This window comes from Rhizophagus irregularis, chromosome 9, assembly GCF_026210795.1.
Source record: "Rhizophagus irregularis chromosome 9, complete sequence".
Lineage (NCBI taxonomy): Eukaryota > Fungi > Glomeromycota > Glomeromycetes > Glomerales > Glomeraceae > Rhizophagus > Rhizophagus irregularis.
The window spans coordinates 1155301-1180826 of NC_089437.1; the positions used below are offsets into that span (position 1 = coordinate 1155301).

The 25526-nt window shown below is 26.6% G+C and overlaps 10 protein-coding genes across 11 annotated transcripts; 4 read left to right on the top strand and 6 right to left on the bottom strand.

The window, feature by feature from the left end:
* Window positions 1-279: 279 nt before the first annotated feature.
* OCT59_029286 (uncharacterized protein) lies at window positions 280-3248 on the bottom strand (the record flags this gene model as incomplete). The annotated part of the gene is made up of 16 exons (XM_066142867.1): window positions 3152-3248; window positions 2990-3059; window positions 2846-2917; window positions 2664-2779; window positions 2499-2598; window positions 2234-2417; window positions 1983-2154; window positions 1853-1909; window positions 1705-1773; window positions 1526-1630; window positions 1189-1427; window positions 1026-1125; window positions 876-940; window positions 682-796; window positions 426-613; window positions 280-342 (listed from the first exon to the last, which is right to left on the bottom strand). Exons 1-16 carry the CDS (start codon window positions 3180-3182, stop codon window positions 280-282), a joined length of 1746 nt encoding a protein of 581 aa, XP_065994604.1. The 5' UTR covers window positions 3183-3248.
* A 26-nt stretch (window positions 3249-3274) lies between these two features.
* Window positions 3275-6928, bottom strand: OCT59_029287 (uncharacterized protein). The gene is made up of 10 exons (XM_025323301.2): window positions 6856-6928; window positions 6520-6742; window positions 6167-6401; window positions 5259-5450; window positions 4835-5177; window positions 4584-4769; window positions 4374-4507; window positions 4119-4297; window positions 3935-4041; window positions 3275-3854 (listed from the first exon to the last, which is right to left on the bottom strand). Exons 1-10 carry the CDS (start codon window positions 6870-6872, stop codon window positions 3815-3817), a joined length of 1656 nt encoding a protein of 551 aa, XP_025173523.2. The 5' UTR covers window positions 6873-6928; the 3' UTR covers window positions 3275-3814.
* A 76-nt stretch (window positions 6929-7004) lies between these two features.
* On the top strand, window positions 7005-8012 carry OCT59_029288 (uncharacterized protein). The gene is made up of 4 exons (XM_025319568.2): window positions 7005-7347; window positions 7422-7460; window positions 7534-7600; window positions 7674-8012. Exons 1-4 carry the CDS (start codon window positions 7182-7184, stop codon window positions 7837-7839), a joined length of 438 nt encoding a protein of 145 aa, XP_025173524.1. The 5' UTR covers window positions 7005-7181; the 3' UTR covers window positions 7840-8012.
* A 13-nt stretch (window positions 8013-8025) lies between these two features.
* On the bottom strand, window positions 8026-8740 carry OCT59_029289 (uncharacterized protein). The gene is made up of 3 exons (XM_025323575.2): window positions 8601-8740; window positions 8338-8523; window positions 8026-8248 (listed from the first exon to the last, which is right to left on the bottom strand). Exons 1-2 carry the CDS (start codon window positions 8670-8672, stop codon window positions 8347-8349), a joined length of 249 nt encoding a protein of 82 aa, XP_025173525.1. The 5' UTR covers window positions 8673-8740; the 3' UTR covers window positions 8026-8248; window positions 8338-8346.
* A 66-nt stretch (window positions 8741-8806) lies between these two features.
* Window positions 8807-10677, top strand: OCT59_029290 (uncharacterized protein). The gene is made up of 6 exons (XM_025319569.2): window positions 8807-9043; window positions 9155-9333; window positions 9413-9484; window positions 9569-9934; window positions 10004-10201; window positions 10274-10677. Exons 1-6 carry the CDS (start codon window positions 8953-8955, stop codon window positions 10307-10309), a joined length of 942 nt encoding a protein of 313 aa, XP_025173526.1. The 5' UTR covers window positions 8807-8952; the 3' UTR covers window positions 10310-10677.
* On the bottom strand, window positions 10397-11944 carry OCT59_029291 (Ubiquitin-conjugating enzyme E2 2). The gene is made up of 2 exons (XM_025319570.2): window positions 11705-11944; window positions 10397-11277 (listed from the first exon to the last, which is right to left on the bottom strand). Exons 1-2 carry the CDS (start codon window positions 11832-11834, stop codon window positions 10955-10957), a joined length of 453 nt encoding a protein of 150 aa, XP_025173527.1. The 5' UTR covers window positions 11835-11944; the 3' UTR covers window positions 10397-10954.
* Window positions 11945-12141: 197 nt separating this feature from the next.
* Window positions 12142-13842, top strand: OCT59_029292 (uncharacterized protein). The gene is made up of 8 exons (XM_025326971.2): window positions 12142-12223; window positions 12325-12340; window positions 12412-12542; window positions 12613-12742; window positions 12805-12914; window positions 12982-13223; window positions 13295-13421; window positions 13506-13842. Exons 1-6 carry the CDS (start codon window positions 12148-12150, stop codon window positions 13164-13166), a joined length of 648 nt encoding a protein of 215 aa, XP_025173528.1. The 5' UTR covers window positions 12142-12147; the 3' UTR covers window positions 13167-13223; window positions 13295-13421; window positions 13506-13842.
* Window positions 13554-14861, bottom strand: OCT59_029293 (uncharacterized protein; the record flags this gene model as incomplete). The annotated part of the gene is made up of 7 exons (XM_025309450.2): window positions 13554-13761; window positions 13825-13985; window positions 14086-14252; window positions 14333-14346; window positions 14463-14509; window positions 14626-14755; window positions 14836-14861. The coding sequence occupies 7 exons, from the start codon at window positions 14859-14861 to the stop codon at window positions 13554-13556; spliced, it is 753 nt and encodes a 250-aa protein (XP_025173529.2).
* Window positions 14862-18246: 3385 nt separating this feature from the next.
* OCT59_029294 (uncharacterized protein) lies at window positions 18247-19146 on the top strand (the record flags this gene model as incomplete). The annotated part of the gene is made up of 5 exons (XM_066142926.1): window positions 18247-18318; window positions 18490-18553; window positions 18800-18813; window positions 19009-19058; window positions 19140-19146. The coding sequence occupies 5 exons, from the start codon at window positions 18247-18249 to the stop codon at window positions 19144-19146; spliced, it is 207 nt and encodes a 68-aa protein (XP_065994605.1).
* A 1301-nt stretch (window positions 19147-20447) lies between these two features.
* Window positions 20448-24324, bottom strand: OCT59_029295 (uncharacterized protein). 2 transcript variants are annotated; one of them, XM_066142935.1, is made up of 6 exons: window positions 24227-24324; window positions 23996-24049; window positions 23407-23699; window positions 21978-22508; window positions 21575-21877; window positions 20448-21324 (listed from the first exon to the last, which is right to left on the bottom strand). In XM_066142935.1, exons 3-6 carry the CDS (start codon window positions 23510-23512, stop codon window positions 21308-21310), a joined length of 957 nt encoding a protein of 318 aa, XP_065994606.1. In that variant the 5' UTR covers window positions 23513-23699; window positions 23996-24049; window positions 24227-24324; the 3' UTR covers window positions 20448-21307. The 2 variants fall into 2 exon arrangements, with proteins under 2 accessions (XP_065994606.1, XP_025173530.2); XM_025319571.2 differs by lacking the exons at window positions 23996-24049; window positions 24227-24324 and having other exon boundaries at window positions 23407-23952.
* Window positions 24325-25526: the final 1202 nt, after the last annotated feature.

The following is a 25526-nucleotide window of genomic DNA, read 5'->3' on the forward strand; positions in this document are numbered from 1 at the left end:
TATGAAATAACCATTTATTAAAAAAACCTCGATGTACGTGATACGATAATGTTTCACCAGAATTATTGCTACTGCGGTGATTTGCCTATGAAATACTAATATTGTTTTTTGACAAATAAAAATATTTATCAAAAAACTTTTAAAATAAAGATTATGAAAAAATTCATAAATTAATTAATTTCTATTTACGATTAAGATCAATTAGAAAAACTTTGTGACACATCTTTACTAGTATTATTATGTACTATGTACTTTTTAATTAATTTTTGAAAATATAATCTATTGAAGATTCAAACGGTCCAACTCTTTCCGTAATGTTGCTTCAGTCTCGATTTTTTTTATCTGATTAAATTAAGAAAAAATAAAAATTAAATAAAAAAAAGAACCATTTACATTATAAGAAAAATAAATCTACTTGATAATACCTGTGTTTGTTCCAACTTATCACCGTTCTTTTGTCTCTCTTTAAGTTCATCAATTTGTCTTAATTTTTTTGTCAGATTTCGAATCTTTTTATCCTTTTCCGATAATTGACTCGCAGAATCAGATTTTACCGTGTCAACAGAATTATTAATATTATTAATACCGTTACTTATTATCGGTGATGTTGGATCTAAAGAGTTTTGAAAAATGTTAATAGAAAATTTATAAATGAATCGGGAAATTCATTAAGAATATGACCTTTATTCTCTGTCTCATCAACTTTAGCAGTTTCTTTTGCAACTTCTTCCTCCTTTTTTTGTTTAGGTTTCTTTTTATTTTTAGATCCTACGGGTTTAGCTCCATTTTCATGAACCTTTTCATCCGAAATGTTAACGAATAATAAATAAGCATTTTTAATATATTACGTTTATGGAATGAGAACAAAAGAATACCTTGACAGCACTTGGTGCACCGCGAGCACGTGCATGTGGTGGTAAATATGCACCTGCTTTTGTAGCTGCTTGGTATTAAAAACAAATATACATTGTATTATAAATAAAATTGTGATAAATTATTAAGTTGTATATTAGCAACAAACTTACGTGCAGTTTTTGTTGGGGACGCGAGACCCTTTGTTATTTCAGGTGCTGGAGGCAAATCAGCCAGAGGATAAAATTCAACACTTGTAGGACGCCATTGTATCTATCGATTAATAACATGCTCAATAAACATTTCAATTTTTTCATCCTAAAATAAAGAACTAACCTGCAATAATTCATCGATATTCTGATTATGCACTAAACTACCAGTATAATGCCAAATTTTATAACCGTTATCTACTCGAAGTCGTGGACTTAATATTGCTGTCATAATATATATCCCATCTGGCGACCAGGAACTTTCAGATGAATTGGGAGCTTCAATTTCTGCTATTTTTTTCAATGTTTTACGATCCCAAATGTCCATTTCTCCTTTCAAATTGCCAAATCCAGCTATGAACACCAGTAAAATCAGAAATAAAAGAATTAAGGTCATTTTAAAAGTTCTAATACGTTATAATTCAATATATAAAAAGGTTTGCATCGACATAAAGAAAGGATATATCGTCCTTGAGGATTAAATCTAACGGTGTTACGGAATATGCCAGTACCAAATTCATGTATGGGATTTGCCCGATGGTCAAATAACGTTGCTTTTGCAGGCATATCTAATTTATTTAAGAAAAATTATCTATTTTAAAAATTTTGTCAAAAGAAAAAAACATATACTAATATTACTTACATCCATAGATGACTACAAATTCTTTTGAACTTGGACCCCATGTAACATCGTGGATCGGACCTTCTTTGTCTATTAAATTAATAGAAAAAACATTAATATAATTAATTATGACTACTCGTATCCTGCCAATAAAAAATCCTTCGATTACCAAGCATAACGCGACAATCGTAACTGCCTGTCACTGATAAAAGGAACAAATTTGTCTCTAAAAATCAAAAGGAATTTAGTTTTTTTATATATATTTTTAAAACAACTTAAATATATTAAAATGTATTTACCCCCGTAGTATGATTTATTCGTTTTGTCTACATCAGTTTGGGTTAAAACTAATAAATTAGTACCCGAATCATTCCATTTCATTTGAATTTTGTCGGCTTTATAAAATGTCTTTTGTGCCAAAGGAACTTTAAAATTGGCAATGGAATATATTCGAACGATAGCAGGTGCTGCCTATAACACATAAATTATATTAAAAAGTGAATACAATTTATACAGAAATAGTCATAAAGTAAAACTTATCATAACCTACGTTTTTTTCGGGAATAAATACAGCTATAGAGGCACTCTTCCCAGGTGATATGGAAAAATCGCCAATATTTTCCAAACGTAATTTATTAGTAATCCCCTCATCCAAACGTTTACTATCGTAAAAATGAACCTCTCCAGTAACCATTCGACTAAAATACATTTCGTCTTCAGTCCATTGAACATTCCTGTATGTAAATAATATAACAAATTAATGTGTTTAACCAAACATACAAAATATATTAATTACAAACGAAAAATTAACTAACCAATTGTTTTGACTTTTTTGGGTAAACGAAATCAATTGTTTTCCAGTTATTACTTCCCAGATAATTAAATTTTTATGAACCGATCCATCTGCCGATTTAACTAATACGCATTTTAAAGGGTTAGATCAGTACAATCAGCAATAAAAAAAAAGATCGATGAACTACCTGGACGCTCCCAAGTGGAAATATATGTTCCCTTTGGTGAAAATCCGATTTCAACAATTTGTTTCTTCGGAATTTCACTCACAAGTTGAGCAGTTTCAGCATCAAATATTTTTACGCTAAAATAAAGTATTAAATAAGTAATTTTGAATTTAACAGATTTGACGTTACAAACAGCTATTTACCTTTCTGGTAAAGCACAACCAAGATATTCACCATCCTTACTATATTGAAAAGTTTTGACGTTGCTACCTGGGCTATTGAAGGTGATTTGTAAAAATAAAATAAAAAAAACACACATACAAAACGCTAATTTTATAAATATCTACTCTTCAAAATTTGCTACTGGTTCGTAAGTTGGGTGTCCAAAAACTAAACCTAAATTATTAGCCGAACGATCTGTTGAGCAAATCAAAAGAATTATTGAATTATTAAGTTATTTGTTAAAAACACCGGGAATCATAATATGTTAATATACGATAAAAACTTGCAGGCAAATTGTGTAGGTGGTGCGTCTGTCATAACTTCGAGCAGTATTAGACGTTACACTGACAACGGCAAAGAGGTAAACAACGAGACGTTTTTTTCAAAAAAAATATATATTTGATCAATTTATGTAGAAAAAAAAAATATTTTTATTGATTCCAAAAAAATTCCGTTGTCCGACACTAATTTAAACTGTGCATAATTCTTGTTTCTATGTTAATCATGTAAATATAAATTTATAATATAACAAATAAATAGTTTTTTTTTCAAATGCTCATCATGATGAATTAAGATTATTATTACAAATCTAAGTGAAACGTGACAAAATATTACGTTATGTCTGAAATTCACTTAGTAAATTTTTTGAAGCTTAAAGATCTAGATCTTTGGAAAAAAGCTAAACACCACTCATTATCATTAACTAGACAAAAGTGTATCTACACTAGCTCTGTCAATTTTGTCCAACCAAAGAAACTATTAAACTAGATTGCTTTTACAGAAAATCATACACACACCTAGTAAGTACAATTATATAATCGATCACTAAGTAAAAAATGTCTTTTTACGGCCATTATCATCTCTTAAAGCCCAAATCATCAAAAATTATTACCAATCCGAATCCTTTTTGAGGAAGGACTACCGATGTCGGTTGGATAGAAGTGGTTTGGTCAGTATTTTCCACGCTTGCTCTTGCTACTTTCAGATTTTCTAATAAATAGTAAAATAACGTTAACATTTATTAAAACACTTAAATTAAAATCAATCGACTATAACAAACAAATGCTTACGATGTATCTAACCCGCGTTTACTCCCTTTCTTAGCATCATCCAAGAACTGATTAAAACCGAACGGATCTGCTTCTTCTTTCTCGAATTCCACAGGCCCGTCCCTCGACTGTAAATTAAAACATATTATCATTAGCTATCTTAAAATTTAAGATTCGGAAGGAATATTGAATGAACTTCACTTACATGGGCGGTGTCAGCCCCTTGGAAACCTTTTGTAATCCCAAATCGGTCTACGTTAAGCATTTTATTAACGCTCTCAGCATTCCCACCTCCATACAGATCCGAATCGTATTCCTTTTTAGGTCTATATATGCTCGAAGAACTTGCACCGGCAAACAGCGGTTTATCGTAAAGATCATAAGCTATTTAAAAAACCAATATTGTTATTAAATTAAGACAGAAAATTATAACTTATAAAATTGAAAATGTAATAATTACCTTCATCATCTTTAAAACCAGAATCAAGACCTTCAGATTGATTAAATAATCGAGCGTCAAACATGCTTTCTTTGCTCAATGTTGGTTTGGCCAATCCCAAAGCAATCTTTTCTGAAATATCTCTATTTTGCTCACTAAACAAAAACAATAATAAAATTAAAATTTACTTTAATTTGGTAACTATCAAATAATATCAAAAGGATATCTTACCGAGCAAGATATTTTGCCCTTTGTTCAGCACCCATTCTAGAAAGTCTATATTCTCTCTCACGTTCCTTCCGTCGATCTCGTCTTAATTCTTCTCTCTCTCTCACTTTTTCCTCATCGGATTCAGACTCCGATTCCGACTCTGCAACAGCTCCAGTAGCTCCTCCAGAGGCTGAAGATATACCGGCTCTATTATTAAGTATAACTTTTAATATTTTTATTTATATGCAAAGAAAATAATTTTAGTTGCATACCTTTCTTCTCGTGCTTTCTGTGCTAACATACGTAATCGTTTTTCTTTTTCTTCTTTTTCTTTTTGAGCAAGTTTATCTCGCATCAAAGCACGCTGTTTTACTTCCTCACGAGCATGTCTATCCGCAGCAAAAAGAGCCTCAGATAATTTTGAAAAGTTATCATTAATTGTAACCTCCTGCAACCCTCGTCCATCTGCCGCCAAACGTTTGTCAAGTGGAATAGTATATCCTTTCGCATTTTTCCAGTTAGATATACAAGGTGGAATAATCCATTCTTGTTGTTCTTTAGCAGTAACTTTGCGAGGAGGAGAATGTAAAACTGGTGCCGGCGGCGATGGTGGACCTATAATAAAAAAAAAAGTTAATAAAATTGTAGTGGATTACTCACAAATTTTTATGAATATAGAGAACATTTAAACCTTACCTCGTGGAATCTTTTTGTGCTTGAATTTCGGAGGTTCCATTGGATCAACAGGCATTTCCACCATTCTAATAATTCTCTGAGTAGCTCCGGAATTATAAGTTTCACCTTGCTGTCCAGGAGTATAACGGATATATGTTGGTTCTAACGGTTTATTAACTTTTACATTTTTAGGCTGTGCTGCTTTTATTTTGCCTAGAAAATCGAGAATTATAATAAATAAATTGAAGCGACAATTGCACTTGGAGATTTTTATTTAATTATATTCTGCCAAGTTCAGATAATTTAGATGTAAACATAATTTCGCATTGATTATGTTTTTATCAATCTTATATTATTGGGACGGTAAACATAATTTAAGCCTGCATATAATCAAGTCTCTTTCAATCATTATATTTATACCATTTTAATCGAATTTCCTCAGGTCCTTTCCCTATTCGTAATCTATCAACTAAACACTAAATAATTATTTCAATATTCCATATTATGCGCAAAAAATCGGAAGTTGTCATTATAATATTACTCTTTTTTCTCATTTTTTTTTCGTCCTTATTTCAAAAGCGAAACCTAACATCCTTCGATCACAGATTATATAAATTTTCAATGGTTGTCGCAGTGATGAAGGAGTCTGGCTGAGACTCTCAGCCTCTCCTGATTGTCGACGAATCTCCACTAATTAAACTAGGTCTTCTACTCCAGGTTATTTATTCATCGATTTTTAGATGAAATGACGATAGTTGTTAATTTTGAGCTCGTTAAAAAAACACATTTTCTTTTTCATCATCACGATGATTTAAATTCCAATTCCTAATAAATCCAGCTTATCCACTCTATTATTTACCGTCACCAACACCACTATGATTTTCTTACTGGTATCCTTATAAGACATGTTATGTTAGCAAATAATTTACCTTGTACAATTTTTTCTAACGCCTCTCTTGTTTTTTCCGTTGTTTCTTTTACTTCATCTTCGCCCGGTCTTTCTAAAGTAACTTTTTCGATATCGGCTCTTTGATTGAGGGGTACCAAGTCTTTGAATTGTGAATGAATAACTCGAGATTCAGTATGTCCATGTTTCGCAATAGCATCATATTGAATGTTTCCTTCAGCATCAACTTGTAATGCAAGCGATTCAACGCTTTTGGTCTATAATAGTTGGTAGAAACGTTGGTTTGTAGAGATAGTTATCGTATGATGTTAGATATATTATTGATTTTTATAATTATTATAATTATTTATAATATAAATTAACTCTTATACTCACTGTTGTAGTGCGACCCATATCCAGTGGATATTGCGCTACATGGATTTCAGGGAAAGCACCACCATTGCCAAAATCTTCCTGAGTTTTTGGTTTCCAACCAGATCGTTGTCCATATGGAGGTGGCTGTTTCCTTGGCTTTACAGATGTAAGTTCATCATATTTTCGTTCATACTTATTTTGTTGTTCCGAACTTAAAAGTTGTTGTCGTGGCTTTGGTAGAACACTAAAATGTATAAAAACTCGAATTAGAAGAAGTATATAAAGTAGATCTACAAAAATTTAATAGATCTTGAGTAAAAAGAAAAAAAATATTTTAAAAATTTCACAAGAAATTACCTTGAAAGAGTAGTCATTATTTTAAAAAAAGTTATTATGAAAGATCTTAAAAAAGTTCGTTGTTATTTCAGCCAGTTTATTTAAACATTTTAAATCACGTCATAAATCTTAGTTCTAAATTACCCAAAAGGAAAATTCGTTTGACGATCATTTCTTAAGATATACCAGAAGAACGTTGAACATAAGTCTGTCATAATCTATAATTAATTTACTTTCGATATAACGGATTTCTCGATTTAACGAATTTTTAACAAATTTTACTAATGGAACGGATGGTTTCATTATATCGAATTTCACTGTGTATTATATTAACTTTATAAAAAAAAATGTTGCAATATTTTTTTTCCTGTTTTACGGATACCACACAAGATTGTGTATTTTGTGACCTAACTGACAAAAAGATAGTTTATGAAGATGAAAGAATTGTCGCATTTCATGATATAAGTCCGGCCGCTAAATTACATTTATTGATTATTCCTAGAAATCATATAGGTAAACGAAAATATTAAAAATAAAACTTGTTATAATTAACTAATTTAGTTATTAAATATTTTCTCGTTTCAAAGATAACGTAGATTCTTTAACACCAAATGATGCTCCTTTATGTAAGTTTCTTTTTTTTTTAATGTTTTTTTTTATATTCAGTGGTAATTAATAATTATCTCGCGTGCCATTTAGTAAAACATATGATTGATACAGGGAATCAACTTCTATCCGAATCCGGTTATCAATTATCAGAAAGAAGGTAATAAAATATAGTTCTCTCTCGGATAATTTGTAATGATGTGATCTGTACTAATACAATAATTTGATTTTAGAGTAGGATTTCACGTTCCTCCTTATAATAGTGTTCATCATTTACATTTACATTGTATCGGCCTTCCTTATAGAAATATATTCTATTCAACAAAATATACGGAATTGGTGCATTGGTATTCCAGCGGTGAAAAGATATTGAAATCTTTATCATCATCTACTGAATAGAACATAGCATGGACTTAATTTAATTTAATCTTTTAAAATTAATAATTAATTTATGGAAACAAAATATAGAAAATAATTAAAATAATTAAAATAATTAGAAAAGTAAAAAACTTTTTTTAAAAAAAATTACAAACAAAAATAAAGACAATTCACATAATTTATTTTTGCCAATGACAGCTACTTATTACCAAAAAAAATCTTGAAATTGAAATATTTTATTCAATTTTATTAATTCACAAGTATTATCTTTAGATTGTCAAAGAAATACCAACCAACCAAAATATTTAAAGAATAATAATTTTGCAAGTTCCAAAGATCAATATATTTTTATATATTTTATTAAGAATAATTATTATAATTTTAAAATTACATTAACCAGTAATCAATCTACAATAAATATTGACCAGGTCTATATGATAATAAGGCAAGAATGGTTAGAGATTTAAAGAATTTTTTCGATGATAAAAAAAAATAAAAATTTTTTGTTATTTTGATTACCGGAAAATTTCATTTACTTTCAGTTGTTGTTTCTTTTCGATTTTGCATTTTTAACATCATCGATCGATTTAAACGTTCAAATTTCTTTAAATCGCTGGCTTGATCTGTTTTATATTTTAATGCTGTAAAATTGTCCGTAACTTTTAAAACTAATTTTCCATGACGCCAACTTGTTAAATATCGCGTCTATAATATATTATTTAATGGATAATATAAATACTTAATTAAACTGAACATTGAATTATTTTTAAAAAATGCTTTACCTCTTTTGGAGAATTCAAATAAAGTTCTTCAACTGCTTCTTGGTATTTATTCCATTCCTTAATGTAAACCATTGTATAAACAAGAATTTATTATATCAGAATTAGAATTCTTACGCCCGTAAATATAGATGCACCTATTGCGTTATGCACAGCGTAACTCAATTTCACCCAATTATATTGAAATCGGTAAATTTTTTTTGATGATTGACGATCTAGATACATACTTAAAATCTTCCAAAGGAGAAAAGATGGACATCTAATCTTATATTTATACTCTTATTTCTCTTTCCTTTTTCTCTCTCATCTTTTAAAAATCCTGTCCTCACCTCCATTAAAGTAATCTTTTCACAGTATGGCACCAGTTGGTATTTCTGTTCCTATAGAAAAAGATGGCAATTTAGAAAAGAAACCTGTTAGTTTTATCAACCTTGCCGTAGGTGCAGGTGAATATTTATTTTTTTGTTCGATATATCGCATAAATAGCTCATTTAAACTAGAAGTTTCAATTTAATTGAAGGATATGTAATAAATGATAATTTATTTATTTAATTTAGGGTTAAACATGTTTGAGGTAACTACACTTGGTCAACCTTTTGAAGTTATAAAAACTCATTTGGCAGCAAATCGAGGTGATAATATCATAACAGCTACAAAAAAGACTTATCAAAGAGGTGGTCTTTTAGGATTTTATCAAGGATTAATACCGTGGGCTTGGATTGAAGCTAGCACAAAAGTATGTTATAACTATTTGTTAAGATTTTCGATTAATTTATTTAATTTAATTGATTTAACATTTTTTTATTAAAATTCAGGGAGCAGTACTTATCTTCACTGCCAGTGAAGTCGAATATAGAGCACGTGTTGCCGGTGCGTCTCCTTTTGTGGTATATATATATAAATATAAAATCTAATTAATCTTGGTTTATTTTGTTTAAATGATTCATTTTATATTTACATTCCGTTCATAGGCCGGAATTGTTGGTGGTATGGGAGGGGGGTTAGCGCAAGCCTATACCACTATGGGATTTTGTACTTTTATGAAAACTGTAGAGGTTACTCGTCATAAAGCTCCTGCAGGACAACAAGTTTCAACTATCAAAGTTGCAGCTGATATCTGGAAAAGAGAAGGTATTCGTGGAATAAATAAAGGTGTAAATGCCGTAGCACTTCGACAATGTACCAATTGGGCAAGTAGATTTGGGTTAACAAGAGCAGGTGAAACCATAATTAGGAAGGTTCGAGATGGTGAGATACCTGATTATAGTAAACCATTGTCTCCAATCCAAAAAATTTGTGCTAGTGCCATCGGAGGGGGTTTGTCTTGTTGGAATCAAGTAAGTGACAAATTTATTAGTATCAAAAAATACTTATTTAATCTAATTCTAATTTATTTATTTTTACAGCCTATTGAAGTTATTAGAGTAGAAATGCAATCTCAGGTTAAAGCACCAGGAAGACCCGAGAAAATGACAATTGTTACTTGTGCTAAATATATTTATAAAAATAACGGGTTTAAAGGATTCTTTCGCGGTGTGACACCTAGAATTGGTTTAGGTGTTTGGCAGACTATTTGTATGGTATTTGGTGGAGATGCTGTCAAGGTAAATTAATATAATTTTATTATTGTTGTTGTCATTGTTTATATTTTTACTAACAAATATTTTCATATTAAGGCTAAAATTGCTCAAAGGCAAGCTGCAAAGATTTAATTAAGATCAAAGAGGAAAATAGATAAAGGTTCATGAAAATGTCACTAATAATATATATAATATATATATGTATAGATATAGATATCACAAACTTATTATTTAAATTATTTTTTTTTTTTATTAAATTATTAAATTATTTTAATTTAAATATATATATATCCATATATATATATTTTTTAATTAAAAGAACGAGTATAAATAATTAGCATATTAATAGTTTTATCTTTTTGTGAAGTCAAAAAAATATTGAAATTTATAAAATATTATTAAAAAAAAAATAGTACATATAAAATTGAAAATAAATTACAATATTGTAAAAGCAAAAAAAAAAAGTCCAAAAATAAAAGTTTATATGATTGAAAATATCTAAGTAAGATGTAACCAAAAATTTTTATTTTTTTAAGAAAAAAAAAATTTTTACTGATTAAAATTAAAAAAAAAAAAAAAATGATGATGTCACTTATGAAGAATACAGGAAAAAGTCACTGTAAACTGAACTAAAGACTAGTGGTGAATTATTTTTTTTTTACAATTAACATCTCTCAAATTTCTCTTTGATAAAAATTTTTTTTTTTTTATTATTCCTTTTTTTTTTTATTTATTTATTTTTTCTTTTTTTCTTTTTTAATAGAATCAAATAAGAAATTATTCCCATGAATGCTCAACAACTTCTTTGACTCTTCTATTATATTCTTTACGATTTTCTCTAAACAGATTAGCAGCTTCGGCATTTGCCGGTGAATTTGGATTAGGGTCATGTAGTAAACTTTGAATACTTGTCAAGATAGCAGCGACATCATAAGTTGGTGACCATCTATTTTGAAGAATATCAAGACATAGTTCTCCATTAGCATACACATTTGGATGAAACATTTTTGAAATGAATTTAACCGAAGGAGGCTTATTGGGATAATTTTCGTCAAATTGGAGAGCCAATTTAAAAGTTCCGTCTTCAAATGGTGTATCGGCTAAGAAGGAGAAGAAAAAAAAGGAGATAGAAAAAATAGAAAGAATAAAATTAAAATATAGAAATATAGAAATATAATGTTTTCATAATTCAATAATTTGTCATCGTATTTTTGTATAATCGATATTTCAATAAATATAATAGATCATATAATCATTTTCTAAATAAAATAAAGATATCTCAATATAATTAACTCATAAATCACACATTATGTGGAGTTAAAACAACTTCTATTGAAAGAACTTTCTTGAAAATTAATCAGACAAGATAATTATTAAAAAGATTTTCCCGACTTTTAATGTTTTAAAAAAAAGTTGTCTGATAAAAAAAAGGGCAAACTAAAAGACAAACTATACAAACATACTGCAAATTTCTAAGTAAGAAAGTTTTAAAGATTATAAAAGGCAAATAATAAACCTTTTACTTACCAGGACCAAAGATGACAGCATTCCATAATAGAATATTATCAGGGCAAGGTGCTCCTGAGATGCCACCTGGAGGATCATTTTGAAGTCGTTTAAAGTCTCTCATAAGTCTACGACGCGCTTCAGTGGACATTTTTTAATTTTTTTTTGTAGGTTCAAATATGAAAAAAAAATTTAATAATTATAAACGGGGGCTTCAAAGGTTTGCTGTTTGTTCGTGAAAATTTGATCTGCGGGGTTTATAACTGAACATTCTGGCCTTATTATTTATATGCATCAAAAAACGTTACGCCATTTCCAGTCATGTGAATTATTTGATTAGAAATCTGTCTAGCCAATCAAAACTCAAGTTAAAAATATCGTGAATATAAACGCGTCAGAAAAATAAACAACCTTTAATAATTTATTTTTTATCCTTTTTTTTTTTTATATTTAATTTTAAAACAATGAGCTTCGAAACAAAAAATATTCGAGAAAATATTTCGTTAAAAGGTTCTACCAAGATAGTTGTGGAATTCTTTGGTAATTTATAACTTTTTAAATCTATGCTATAAATTTTTTATTTTATTTTTTTTTTAAGCGTTCGAAATTAAACTTTTTATTTACTTTATATTCAAAAAAAGAATTTGCGCTGAATAGGTAAATTTATTCATTACCTTTTTTTTTTATAAACTTATGGTTAATAATCCTTAATACTATTAAAATAAAAGTATTCTATTTCAACGTGCCATATATCCTCCGGAGGATTTTAAAATGGTAAAGAAATACGGACTCAATGTTCTGGTAACAATTGATGATTCTTTAAAATCTTATTTGAAAAAACTTTTAACTCAAGTAGAAGGTACGTTTTGTTGATTTTTTCGTGTTTTCTTAACTATCCATACCTTTTAATTAATAATTTCTTGGGACAGTTTGGATAAATGCTGGAAAAATTAGCAAACTTATATTAGCAATCATGAATGTCGAAAATCGTGAAATTCTTGAACGATGGCAATTTGATATACAAATCATCGATGAGGAAAATAAAGAAAATAAGGGACCGTATGTATTATATATATAAAGTTTGCTTTATTTTATTAATTTTTTTTGTTTATGAAAATCAGAGGTGGGGGAAAGAAACAAAGAACCGATCAAGAAATAAAAAATGAAATTCAAGCAATTATTCGTCAAATTACGGCCAGCGTTACATTTTTACCTGTACTGGAAGATGAATGTACGCTTTTTTTTTTAAAAAAAAAATGAATTCTGAATTTTAAATTTGTAATCTATAATTTATATAGGTACGTTTAATATTCTTGCATTCACCGACAAAGATGCGGAAGTACCAGCTGAATGGGATGACTCAGATCCACTTATTATTCAAAATCCTGAATACGTTAGGTTGAGATCTTTTTCAACCAAAAATCACAAAGTTGATGCAATCGTTTCGTATCGTTTAGGTTTTTATGATGACCCAAAACGATGAATTAGATAGCAATATAACGTGTATTACGTGCGAAGCTTGAAAAACGCTTTTAACAAGGTTTGAATTTTATATGTATAAAAAAAATAATAATAAAAATTGTTTATTAATTGAATTTTTTTTTACTGTAGTTAAATAAACAATTTATTACAACGAAGAATTTTAAATTATATTTATACAAAATTTTTTAAGAATAAATAGTCAAACAGTTTAGGTAGTCATGGATAGGATCAAGGATTAAATAATCTTTGTTACTTTGTAAGAAAAAATTTAAATGACTCATCCTATAACTCTGCAACATGAGGTAAATGGTCCAAATTTATTAAAAAACGATTTTTTTAGAATTCCACATAAAAATATTAAGTATGGCTTGTAAATCTATCCTAACAGTTAAGTATTTTTCTTAAATATTCCCACTTTCATCACTTTTTCTACCACACGGTAAGTCAGACTAACTCTTGTACTCCTTTCCAGAATTGCGTCTCTATTCACATCATCCGATAAATTCATTATATTCTTTTGGCTCAAATTATCAGACTTTCTTTCTTCGATTCCGTGTAAATAAGTTTTATACAAATCATCTTGAAGTACTAAGAGACTAATATACAAAATGATGCGTTTATAATTGAAATTTTTACAATGATTAAAAATTTAATGTTACCTTCGAGGTTCAAGAAGTAAAGAAAATTCTGGTATAAAGTTTGTCACATTTTGTTCCAAGTTTAATTCCTCAGTACGACGTTTATATAAATCAAGAATAGTATATGAATTTAGTGAAACTGTTGCCACTGTAGGATAATAAAACGGACCATCCTCATGTGGCTTCAAAAAATTCAATTAAAAATTTTTTAATCGGTCAAATAGTAAGATAATCTAAGATAATCAAATAATACAATATCTATCAAAATTCATATTCACTCACCATAATACCCTGACCAGATTCGTATTCATTAATTAAACAATGATTTGGCAATTTAAATTTTGAGCAATTATTAAAAATTTCAAGTTGTGAGAATTTACTAAAAATAGAATCTTTTAACCATGATGGAAGTGGTTCAGCTATCATACCACGTTCCGTTGGTTTACCACCTAATAAAAAATACATATGAAGATTAAGCAGTGTCATCATTATTAAAAAGAGAAGCATAATTATTTTTAATTCTTTTTACCCCAATTCTGAAGTCTGTACAATGATATCATATTTTTTTTTCGAGTTTTTTTTTTAAAAATAGATCAAATTAAAGATTTTCCTTTTTTTCATGTGTTTGGAACAAAAAAGAAAAAATAGGAAAAGAAAACCTTCGATTTTTCAGAGTGACCCATTTTGGTTTTGGAGCTGAATAAACCTAAATGATTAATTAATAATTATTGATTATAGGTATGAATTAAATTAATAAATTAATTAATCGGTTTCTTCATTTTCATACAAAATAAAAATATATATATATATATATGTAAATACCTTATTTAAAAGTTCTTGTTCTTCTTTTTCTGATATAAAATCTCTTATATAAAAACCACTATCTGGAATATTTTCTATTTTAAAATCTTTTAAATTGACATTATCAAAATCGACCATATTCGACCGATCTCTAAAAAAAAAAATAAATAGATAAAAATTTTTTTTTTCCACAAAAAAAAAAAGGAAAAAAAGAAATTTTTTATGGATTACATCATCATAATGAAACAATGGATCATGGTGATGTATTTGATTATGTCAGAATATGGTTCAATAATATTCAATTAATTATTAATTCTGAAAGAACCGTATCACAAAATCCCGTATAGGATGTGATTAGCAAGTATCTCTATCTTAGAATCTTTGAGTAACATCGACGATTATCGTTCATTATCGTTCGACCATAATATCGACATGTTCGTGATTTTTTTTTAACGTTTTAACGAATCATGGACTAATTATAACGATAAAATCACAAACACAAATACCAGTAAGAGATTGGAAATCAAAAGGAAGCATCTTTATCTTTATTAAAGGAAAATGTATCTAATTTGAAAATCAATTTTTACAAAAAAAAAGGGTTGAATTTGAAAGAAAGTAAGTAAGAAAAAAAAGAAAAGAAAAGAAAGAAATAAAAAAAGAAGAACTACTCCTCCATCCTTTTCTCAACAAAAAAAAAACCTATCAAAATTTTTTTTAAAAAAAACCTCTATTGAATTTGAATCATTTAAAATCAAAAAATCTTTCAGTTATTTCAGTTATTACAGATAATTTAAAAAAATGAGTTATTACTAATAAATTTATTATTTTCTTTTTTTATAATAAAATGAAACAAAGTACTCGCCGAATTTAAAATGTATTTTTATAAATTGTAAACGTGGCGTAAATCACCATAAACGCGGTTTGCAAATTGCAGGTCTATAATAATAATGTCGTAAATTGTAATGGTTAAAAAAGTGTTAACTGGAACGTATATTACCTTTTAAAGGAGCTTTACATATAAAAACGGTACTGTAAGTCTGTAACATGAAACTTTAAAATTTTAAATTATGAAAAAAAAAGTCAAAAAAAGAAAGAGAAAGTCAAAAAAGAAAGAAAAAAAAAAAAAGAATAATAATAGTAAGGTAAAAATGGTTCAAATCGAGATAAACAAAAAATTGAGATCAAAATGAGATTTCATCAATCTCATGGGGTTTGAACGAATAGCAAATAGTTGAACGAATTTGAAATTGTGATATTATTGTTGGATGGAAGCCCAACAAAAAACATGAAAAAGGATTGATAGAAGGGTTGACAGATTACATAATTAACATTTTTGGAAATGTTTTTCGTCATCGTGCAGATTTTATCACGTTCTTCATTATCTCAGCAAGTTTCAATGATATATTTACGCATGTAAATTCCATATAAGTAATAATCAGCAAGACTTATATAATCAAAGATCGACGAAAATTTTTACAAAAACTTTACGCAGTAATGTAAATCGCAACAAAAAGTTTATACAGTATATCTCTTTGACTCTTATCTATTATGATTAATGAAAAATACAATGAAAATTGAAAATCTGATTGTTTTTTTTTAAAGTTTTTACGATACCAATGAATGATGCATTTACATATTAGATTGTATATCATATTTAACAAATGAAAATAAAAAAAGTAACACAAACTATTTTAAAAAAAGAAAAGTTTTTTATGTTCTCGCGTAAAAAAAGATTAGCGATTCATTCAATTTAATGATTCTATAACAGGATTTTTTATCTTTTTGTTCTAAAAAGAGAATAACAAAGAATTTTGTTTATGCGATGCAAAAGAAAATCTTTTCAAAAAAAAACTTGCATCAGAACTTACCATCTTTATTTTCAATGAAAAAATACCCAAATTTTCTTTAACCCACTTTTTTTGATATTTGTAACACCACATTTTTATACAATTTTTTTCAAATATAACAATATAACGTAATACAAACAATGAAATTGGTTCTATACACGACATACAACACGTGGTCGCGTGATTTCTATAATATAGGGAAAAGTTGGAAAGTTAATTCTCAAAATTCTATTATTTTCATCATCATCTTCTCGTATGTAACCACCCCGCAGTTTTTGCAGTTTTCCTAAATAATTATGTCATGTCAAAATCTTTCTTTGAATGATCATTTTTTTCAATTTCTTCTTTTATACATCTGTCGGAATTTCCTCACAATTTCATTGGAAGTTCAGAAATGGAAAATAACGCCATATTGCTGTTTTTATGTATTTTTTTTTTCGAACTTCTTTATTTATAGAAAAAGAATACGTAATGTACGATGACATAAATTACGTAATTTTTAATTTCATGTTTCTTTATCTTTTTTTTTTTTGCTTGCATTTTTTTATTTCCCGCTTGTTCGGTTCAGCCAACTCATAAGAAAAAAGATTATATTTCGCGTATTCAAACATCGGCATTATTCCGAATCAATTAGTTTAAACCAGAATACATAAAAAAAGGGGTCTTTTTCGTTGTTTCAATAAAGTCTCTTTTTTTTTTTTTTTTTTTTTTTTGAATTATGATGATAATAATATTTATTATTGCTACTATCAATTGATAATTATCTTTAGATATTTTGACATCCTATCAAAGATTTTTTTTTTCTTCTATAAAAAGAAAAATTTGTATATGAATCCATTTTAGAAAACTAGATTTTTCTTTTTTCTTTTTTAAAAAAAGAATCATTTTTTTTTACTTTACGTAAAATATTATTAATATTATTATTCGTTTTTTTTTTATCCTTTGTCACTTTAAAAAACGTAATTGTATTCAAAATGTAGAAATCTCTCAATTGGAGGATGCAAGAAAATTTGATAACAAAGTAAATGCAATGAAATGCACTTATTAATCTCATCGTATAATGTCGTTGCTAAAGTGACTATCTTTCCGAATCGAGTTGAATATACCACATCTTTGTCTTTTTTTTTTTGATTATTATTATAATTATTATTTCGTTCTATTCGTTTGTCATTGTTTTTTTTTTAAATTCAAAAAAAAAAAAAAAATTTTTTAATTTAATCATTATATTATATTTTCTTTATCTTTGTTGTACAAACGATTTAAATGACTTGTAATAAACTGCAAGAAACAAACAAAATATTAAATCATTAACTATTAACAATGACTGCGCCCAGATGAATTTAGAATAATTCGATCCCTCCATGCTTTCCGAACCTGGTTGTTGGAAGAAAAAAAAAAATTAAAATGAGTGCATAAATGTTGAAATTTATGATATCATATTGCTAGCAAGTTCATCTCTGCAGATCATATCTGGCGAGTAAGAAATCGAGAACAATTCTACTTGTTTGAAAAAAAAAAATCTATTTTTTTTTTCTACAAATGTATGTCGAACAAATTTTGCAGAAATATGAAATAATGTATGCAGCTAAAATTTGTCAACATTCTTGTAGATTATTTATTATTCTTTCTAAAGGTATTTATTCACGTAGATTTCGGTTTGTACCTTTTTTTTTTTTTTTTTTAATTCTCTCTAACCCACCAATTCATTCCTTTATTTTATAATTAAATATCTTCGCCCCCCCCTTTAGATTTCGACATTACTTACCGTTAAAGAGTAATAACTAAGGGGGGGAGCATGAGAATTCAAGTATCTTTCGTGATACATCGCTCTTCCTTTATTTTATACTCGATTTTTTCTAATATTTCAGTCAGTATAACACGTTTGATCTTTAATAATGTTGATCTATTTTCATTTATTTGCTTATATAATCTTACTTTGACTTCTACCTTTTCTTTTCGGTATTATGGATATTAAAATTTTTTATCATAATAAACTTTTATTTTCTTATTTATTTTTCCTTTCCTTTCATCTTTCTAGCTTGCGAACGGACGGACCAAATCGTTACGGCTTATCGTTTCTATCATCTTTTTTTTTAAATCTCGTAAAACAAATTACATTTTCGATTTTTTTTTATATGCCAAATCATTCAAACCATTCAACCATTTTGTTTATTTATGCATTATGAATTTATTATTTTTTTTTTCATATTTTCCTTTTGTGCTCTGGATGATAACATCCAATTTTTATTTTTAAATATTATGGTTCTTTGTTCTATTTTTTTTGTTGTTTCTTTAAAATTCGTCTTTTTGAAACTCATCGACCCTTTAGTGATCGTATTTATTTCTAGCCGAATATAATTTGGTTAGTATGTTATTATTAAGGTTGGTTGTATTCCTTATAACTTAAAAGTGCGGAAAAACTCAAAGTCAAATTATCAGATCTTAGCTGTTTATAGTAAAATATGCCGTGAACAACAACAATATGCGCGATTTCACGTAAAACATTTTTTTCAAACTTTATTTTTGTTTTTTAATATTTTTATTCTTTACATTACAGGCTTATCGTAACAGCCACAACATTATAACTTTAATGTTATCTTTTTCAAAGTGAGTAATATTTATTTAATACGCGTTTGAACGGACGGTGATGGTGACTGGATTTAAATATATATATTTTTTTAATTTTAGGAATTAATTCGCTAAAGTTTTTTGCGTGTTTTTAGAATTTTTTTTCTAGTCGTATTTACTATATATTTAAAAAAAATTTATACGCACTTTTTATTTATTTGTTTGCCCTTTTTTACTTAAACATTCATTCATTTTTTCAAATCAAAAAAAAACCATTATTTTTTTTTAAAAAAAAAAAAATATTTTTTTTATTTATTTGTTCATTTTGAATTCTTTTTTTTTTTTCTTCTTTTTAAATTTTTTTTTCACTATTTTTTTAAAAAACATTTTAAAGTGAAAAACAAATTGAAAAGAAAATTATTTTAAAAAAAAAAAGAAATAATTTTTTTTAAAAAGTTAGGTTTTTTTTTTGTATTAGTAGTAGGAGGGGGGAAAATAAAAAAATAATTATAAAATAAAGATGTGCGGAATTTTTTTATCTGAAAAAAAAAAAAAAAAGAATATCTTCTTTTTTTTTGTAAAAGGACCTGTTGTTTGTTGTTTTGTTTTGTTTTGTATTGTATTGAAAAAAAAAACAGTATTTTTTTTTTGGAAAATCATTAGTTAGTTTTCATAAAAAAGTTAATATTTAAAGGGGATTGGAAATCCCCCTTTTTTTTATAATTTTTTTTAAAAAAAAGAGAAGAAAATTGGGAGCAAAAAAGGTTAAGATAAAAAAAATAAAATATTTACCTCAATTATAAAAAATTTGTTAATGATATATATATGATATGTAAATTGAATTACAAACTTTTAGACATTGATGGATTTTTTGTTAATTGTTTTGTTAAAAAAAAAAAGTGAGAGAGAAAATAAATTTTGTTCAAATTAGTTGTTTTCCAAATTGGGTTTCCTTCTTTTTTTTTGTAGGTTGTGTGTATTTTAAAAGAAAAAAAAAATCTTCCTTTTTTTCCTTTAAAAGAAAAAAAAAATCATTATTATTATTTTCATTTCAAAAAAAAATTCATTATTTTTTAAAAAATTAAAAAAAAAACCAAATTTTTGGTTTTTTTTTGAAAAATTGTCCAAAAAAAGGCTTCTAAAAAAAAAAAAAATTTTTTTTTTTGCTAAAGGAGATCTTTTTTTCTTGATTTTTCTTGATTTTCAAAAAAAAAAAAAAAAATAATTTTCTTTTTTCTTTCCTTTTTTTTTTTTTTTGGTTCCAAAAAATCATTATTTTTGTTATTATAATATATTATTTTTTTTTTCTTTTAAAAAAAAAAAAAAGAAATTTTTTTTTTTAACTTCATTACGATTTCATTACGATTGTTGATTTTTTTTTTTTTGTGTTTTTTTTTTGTTATTTTTTTTTGTTATTTTTTTTTTTTTATAATCGATATTCGATTCATTATATCGATTATTTTTCATTTCATTAAAATTTGTTCGACATTAAAAAAAATATTGATCATTAAATTAAAAGATCAATTGTAATTAAACATATATATATATATGTATGTAAAAAATAGAAGAAAAAAAAAATTAAGCTTGACCGAAAAATAAACGAAAGGGATAATTTCCATTATATTGCGGGGATTTTTTTTTTGATTTTGAACGAGCTTCGTTTTTTTTTATGATTTTTTTTCTAAAGAATCAAATCTTAAAAAATTAGAAAAAAAAATAATAGAAATTATGGAAATGATTACGTCATATACTTCTTATCACGTGTTTTTAAATCGCAAAAAATATAAAGAGAGAGAATGATTTTTTAAGAAGAAAAAAAAATATGGAAAAAAAAATTATGCATATAACGGGATTATAAGAAAATATCTTAAATTTTTTTGGTCCATGATATAATGAATGATTATATCATGACTAATTATCTTATAAAAAACATATGCTTGTAAAAAAGAAATATTTGGGTTATAAAAATTATAAAAATCATAAAGCGTATTAAACATGCTAGGGAATTTGGAATCATATTTAAATTAATAATTTAAGGTAGATATCGAAAAATTAGGTGCGGTAAGAAAATGTAAGGGAATATAAATTATTTTACAAAAATGATTTGCTTTTGATAATAAAAAAAAACATAAATCGCTATAACGAATTAGTATCAAAAAGCAAATGAATCGATTATAATGTTTTATAAAAAATTTTGGATAAAGGTATGTATATGAAGAAAGTATTTGAAAGATTTCATGTTATTTAAATTCTTCGGTAAGTTCTTCAATGTCGTATCCGTTAAGCTTTTAGCTCACTCTCCTCCCTATGATATGAATCGTAAAAAAAAAGAAAAAAATTGGAAAAAAAAATAAGAAAAAAAACCTACCAATAAAAAATAAAATGAAAAAAAATGATGATAAAAAAAAAAAAAAAAAAAGAGGGTGCATGCACTAAATTTTTTTTACTATATTACTAAAAATTTTTTTTTATTCACATTACAACAGTATCACTACCACTAGCGGTAGTGACAACATTATTATTGTGTTGTTGTTGTTGAGGCCAATTATTCATACCAAGGTTTTGCGGCAAAGCGGGTCTTGATCTTGTTTTCAATAATTCACATAAATCATCATATACTCTATCAGTATCTTCATCGTTGCTTGAATATCCCCTTCCATTGTTGTTATTATTTTGAGAACCTCCATATGGACCACGGTTACGATCAGAAGATGCAGATGATGGTGGGGATGGGCTATTTGAATTTGGATGACGATAATCTGGTCTAAAAATTGGTTCGACTGTAGAATCTGTGTTTGGACCTGGTAAAACTAAACTTGATCCTCTTGATGGAGTATCTGTTACAGGACGATTCAATGCTGATTTACATAATGACGAAGAACTTGGAAAGTAAGAATACTGGTAAGAACAGTCTTTATTTACAAAACCATTTTAAAAAAAAATTCAAAAAAAGCTCACCTTCTTTACGAACGGAATCCCTATGTCTGAGCCAGGGTTCTTCACCAAGACCTTGAGATTCATCTTCATTTCTTGATGAATTATTATAATGAGAATAACTTGAATTTGCACCAGTACTAGAACTATTTCCATTATGTCTGTTATCATCATCGATAACTTCCTCCCCTTTTAATTTTGCATTTTCATTTTTTAAATTACGAATAATCACTGCCATTTCAGCTTTTTCTTTTTGCAAAGCCTCCAACTGCTTTTTTGTAGTCTCTAGTTCCTTAGCTTTTGCCTCCAAATCTTTAATATATCTATCCTTACGTTGGCGAAAAGCGCGTTGAGCAGCTCTATTTTGAGCAGCTCTCTTAGAATTTGTCAACTGTCTAGTAGGAGGTCTATTAGCAACCATACTTGCTGCATTTGTCATATCAACACCAGGATGACTTTGTGGAGGGGGAAGAGTAGGTGCTTGGTGTGTACCCATGGTATGTTGAGGATAGATAGGTTTTTGAATTTTTTCATCCATCGCAACTATATTATGGACTAAATTCAATATTATTATTAATTAAAAAAAAATTAAGGGATTAATATTAAATTTTTTTTAAAAAATTGAAAACGATATAATAAAAACCGAAAAGCAAACCAAAAAATTGAAGAAAAAAAAAAAAATTTAAAAACGAAGGACGAATTTTTTTTCTTATAAAAATATATAATATAAAAAAAAAAAAATTTAAAATAATTTCTTTGTTGAGAAAAAAAAATATGATTATATAAGAAAAGGAAGATCAGGAAAAAAAAAAACTGTGACATTATATATATATATGTAAACACACACACACACACACACACACATATATATAAAATAATGATTACTGGAAATTAAAATACAAAAATAGGGACTGTATATTAATTGATATTAATTGATGCCCTCGGGTTACGACAACTTTTACTGGCAAGGATGTACATGCCGTTGAGCCGTTTCTCCGCTGGTCCCGCATCGATCATCCCAACATGGATTTTTTTTTTCCAAACCCAACAAATAAAATAAAAATAAAATAAAATAAAAAAAAATAAAGAAATATTGATGCAAGACTTTAATAAAAGAACTGGCAAATGTGTAGATGTTATATATATATAAATAAATAAATAAATATACAAATAAATGTATATTATTAAATTAACGGTTTTTTTTTTTTAAAAAAAAAAAGATATTCAGGTAAAAACGGGTGGTCAAAGCACCAACTATAATAAACAAGGTAAAGAAGAAATTCGTGAAAATAAAAATAAAAATATTTGATGAAATAAAAATGTTCGAAAATAATAATAATAAAATAATAATATAATAATATAATCAAATAATAAAATAATAATATTCAAATATAAAGGCAAGTAATATCAAGAAAGAATCGTTTCTATCGTTTCTTTTTTTAAAAAAACTTACTTGAACCGTTCGATGGTTGATAAGGGGAAAAAGATGAAACTGGATACATTGCATTAATTCTGTTATCTGTCCATTGTGTTGATGGGATGGTTGCCTTTTGAGACATACTTTGATGTGATTGCTCAATAACAGTAGTAAGTGGAGGAGGTTGAATATGATGATAATAAGGACTTGTTGAAGTATTATGGCTAGGATTATTATTAATAGAGGAAGCGTAATTTTGTCTTCCGTATATAGTTGAATTAGAAGAAGGAAGGGGACCCAAAGAAGACGTATTATGTGTGTACACTGAACTAAAAGACATGGTTGGAGATGACATCGAATGTTAGTTTGAAACACTTAATGTCGATTTTTTTTTTTTTCGTAATAAGAAACGAAACGAAGGTAATACGAAAATATTTCCGTATAATATATATAAAGAGGGTATTGGCTTAGTAGGACGAAAAGATTTATATATTTGCGAAGAACAGGTGAAAAGAAGTAAGAAATCTTAATTATTTTTTTTTTCTTGCATTAAAAAAAGAGTACTTGAGTGGTTTATATAATAAAGTATAAGAATAAAAAAAAAAAGCCATTTAAATTAAATTACCTGAAAAATTTTTTTTTGTGTATGTTTTAATCGATGCAATAGATGCAAATACACCTGAAGCGAGTATATATTATTTAGAATAAAAAAAAAAAAAATTTTTTTTTTGTTATTTTCAAAAACGAATACAAAGTATTACATAAAGGCCAAAACTGCTTATTAATTATCATTCGAACTTTATAAAAGTTAGGGCGGCCTAGTAATATGATTTTAGTTTGATGCAAATATAAATACCTGTATCTCTGATTACATAAATTACAATTTTTCTGTCACCACACTTTTTCGGGATCTAAAAAAAAATCTGATAATAACAATGTTTGTTATTAAAAGGAAGATAAAAAAAAAGAAAAAAGAAGGTACGTTTAAAAAAGTAACAACCTTTTTTGTATAAAAAAAAGTGTGGTGTATTTATAATTATAATATAATAGAAAAAAAAACAAATAGAAAAAATTAGTTGTGATACTTAAATAGAAGAAAAAAATTTTGTTTCTTATGTTGTTTACTGTAAAAAATTTTTATTTATATTTTTATTTATATTTTTTAAAAATCATATAAATAATAATTCAAAATATGCTAACCATATTTTATATGTATATAATAACTATAATAACTATAATAACTTTAATAATATATATATATATATATATATAATAATACATAAATATATATGATATATGATATTATTTACTGTATTATAAATATATACTTTACATATATATATAAAAATAAATATATATAAATATATATATATATATATATATATATATGTATGTACATATATTTATATATTTTTACAAAAAAATATTGAAAAATTTTTTTTTTATAAAAATTTACTATGGCTTGGGCCATTTGTAGAAATTTCAGGTTTTAAACTTTTTTAAATCTTACATGAAAACAGTTTTGTAACATGTAATCGATCATAATATCATCTTATTAAGCATAGTGTTTGAAAATTGAAATAATTTAATTAATTTATTTTTCTTTAGATAATCGGGAAAAAAAGAAAACAATAAGAATCATTGTTATCAACAAAGGAAGAAATAACAATGACGAGATTCTTTTTTTTTTCCTAGATTTTCAAAAAAAAGAAAAAAATTACGATAAAAAAGATTGTCAATTTGGTTCACAGGTTTTTTGGTCATCATTATTTATAATAAAGATTCTACTTCAAACGAAATTTTTTTTTAAAAAAAAAAAAAAAAAAAATTGGGATTATTTTTAATTAATTTTATTCACCCAAAAAAAGAAATTATTAAATTTTAACGTACTCCGAATATATCACATTAATATATTTATTGTACACCTTTTTTTTTCATTACAATGCAAAAGTATGAATAGGATGCAATCTGCGTACATAAACAACAGTTAGTTCTGGTGCTTCAGCATATAAATTCCTCTACTTTAAAAAAATTTGCAGATCAAATATTTTTTTTTTTACTTGTTCCCAAATTATTTTTTTTTTATTATTTTTTTTTATTAATTCAGTAGTGAATATTTTTGATCTATTGTTATGTATATATGTAATACAGCGCGT

Coding starts and splice junctions, on each gene's coding strand:
- OCT59_029295 (XM_025319571.2), bottom strand. CDS start 23,725: ATGTCATCTCCAACCATGTCTTTTAGTTCAGTGTACACACATAATACG. Junction 22,509..23,406: donor TCAACCATCGAACGGTTCAA/GTAAGTTTTTTT, acceptor TATTGAATTTAG/TCCATAATATAGTTGCGATG. Junction 21,878..21,977: donor GGATTCCGTTCGTAAAGAAG/GTGAGCTTTTTT, acceptor TATGTAAATCAG/CATTGAATCGTCCTGTAACA.
- OCT59_029291 (XM_025319570.2), bottom strand. CDS start 11,834: ATGTCCACTGAAGCGCGTCGTAGACTTATGAGAGACTTTAAACGACTT. Junction 11,278..11,704: donor TGCTGTCATCTTTGGTCCTG/GTAAGTAAAAGG, acceptor TCTCCTTCTTAG/CCGATACACCATTTGAAGAC.
- OCT59_029288 (XM_025319568.2), top strand. CDS start 7,182: ATGTTGCAATATTTTTTTTCCTGTTTTACGGATACCACACAAGATTGT. Junction 7,461..7,533: donor ACCAAATGATGCTCCTTTAT/GTAAGTTTCTTT, acceptor CGTGCCATTTAG/TAAAACATATGATTGATACA. Junction 7,601..7,673: donor TATCAATTATCAGAAAGAAG/GTAATAAAATAT, acceptor ATTTGATTTTAG/AGTAGGATTTCACGTTCCTC.
- OCT59_029292 (XM_025326971.2), top strand. CDS start 12,148: ATGAGCTTCGAAACAAAAAATATTCGAGAAAATATTTCGTTAAAAGGT. Junction 12,543..12,612: donor ACTTTTAACTCAAGTAGAAG/GTACGTTTTGTT, acceptor TTCTTGGGACAG/TTTGGATAAATGCTGGAAAA. Junction 12,915..12,981: donor ACCTGTACTGGAAGATGAAT/GTACGCTTTTTT, acceptor TAATTTATATAG/GTACGTTTAATATTCTTGCA.
- OCT59_029289 (XM_025323575.2), bottom strand. CDS start 8,672: ATGGTTTACATTAAGGAATGGAATAAATACCAAGAAGCAGTTGAAGAA. Junction 8,524..8,600: donor ATTTGAATTCTCCAAAAGAG/GTAAAGCATTTT, acceptor AATATATTATAG/ACGCGATATTTAACAAGTTG.
- OCT59_029287 (XM_025323301.2), bottom strand. Junction 4,770..4,834: donor CAGAAAGCACGAGAAGAAAG/GTATGCAACTAA, acceptor ACTTAATAATAG/AGCCGGTATATCTTCAGCCT. Junction 3,855..3,934: donor AAACGCGGGTTAGATACATC/GTAAGCATTTGT, acceptor ACTATTTATTAG/AAAATCTGAAAGTAGCAAGA.
- OCT59_029290 (XM_025319569.2), top strand. CDS start 8,953: ATGGCACCAGTTGGTATTTCTGTTCCTATAGAAAAAGATGGCAATTTA. Junction 9,485..9,568: donor CCGGTGCGTCTCCTTTTGTG/GTATATATATAT, acceptor TTCCGTTCATAG/GCCGGAATTGTTGGTGGTAT. Junction 9,935..10,003: donor GTTTGTCTTGTTGGAATCAA/GTAAGTGACAAA, acceptor TTATTTTTACAG/CCTATTGAAGTTATTAGAGT.